Source organism: Pichia membranifaciens (assembly GCF_001661235.1).
Source record: "Pichia membranifaciens NRRL Y-2026 unplaced genomic scaffold PICMEscaffold_8, whole genome shotgun sequence".
Classification (NCBI taxonomy): domain Eukaryota; kingdom Fungi; phylum Ascomycota; class Pichiomycetes; order Pichiales; family Pichiaceae; genus Pichia; species Pichia membranifaciens.
The window spans coordinates 135,178-135,660 of NW_017566989.1; the positions used below are offsets into that span (position 1 = coordinate 135,178).

At 49.7% G+C, this 483-nt stretch overlaps 1 protein-coding gene across 1 annotated transcript; it reads right to left on the reverse strand.

The window, feature by feature from the left end:
* Positions 1–112: 112 nt before the first annotated feature.
* PICMEDRAFT_74830 (hypothetical protein) lies at positions 113–377 on the reverse strand (the record flags this gene model as incomplete). The annotated part of the gene is made up of 2 exons (XM_019164885.1): positions 113–158; positions 274–377. The coding sequence occupies 2 exons, from the start codon at positions 375–377 to the stop codon at positions 113–115; spliced, it is 150 nt and encodes a 49-aa protein (XP_019015335.1).
* Between the last annotated feature and the right edge of the window lie 106 nt (positions 378–483).

Genomic DNA, 483 nt, shown 5'->3' on the forward strand with positions numbered 1-483 from the left:
AACCCTCACAACAGACTCCGCTCACACAGTTACCATATTGTGGAACACAAGAGCTGGCTGTCGTCGTGGGTGTCGTCGTTGATGAGCTAGTCGTTGATGAGCTCGTCTTGACTTAGTAGTTTTCGTGGTTGGGGTCGTTGATGTACTTGATTGAAGAGCTGGTCGAAGGTGGTGTTGTTCCCTGCACACATTGTGAGTAGTATGGGTTGGCAGAACTGCATGAGTAACCCTCACAACAGACTCCGCTCACACAGTTACCATATTGTGGAACACAAGAGCTGGCCGTAGTCGTTGGTGTCGCCGATGTTTTCGTGGTTGGGGTCGTTGATGTACTCGATGAAGAGGTGGTCGTAGGTGATGTTGTTCCCTGCACACATTGAGAGTAGTATGGGTTGGCAGAACTGCATGAGTAACCCTCACAACAGACTCCGCTCACACAGTTACCATATTGTGGAACACAATTGCTGGCGGTAGTCGTTGGTT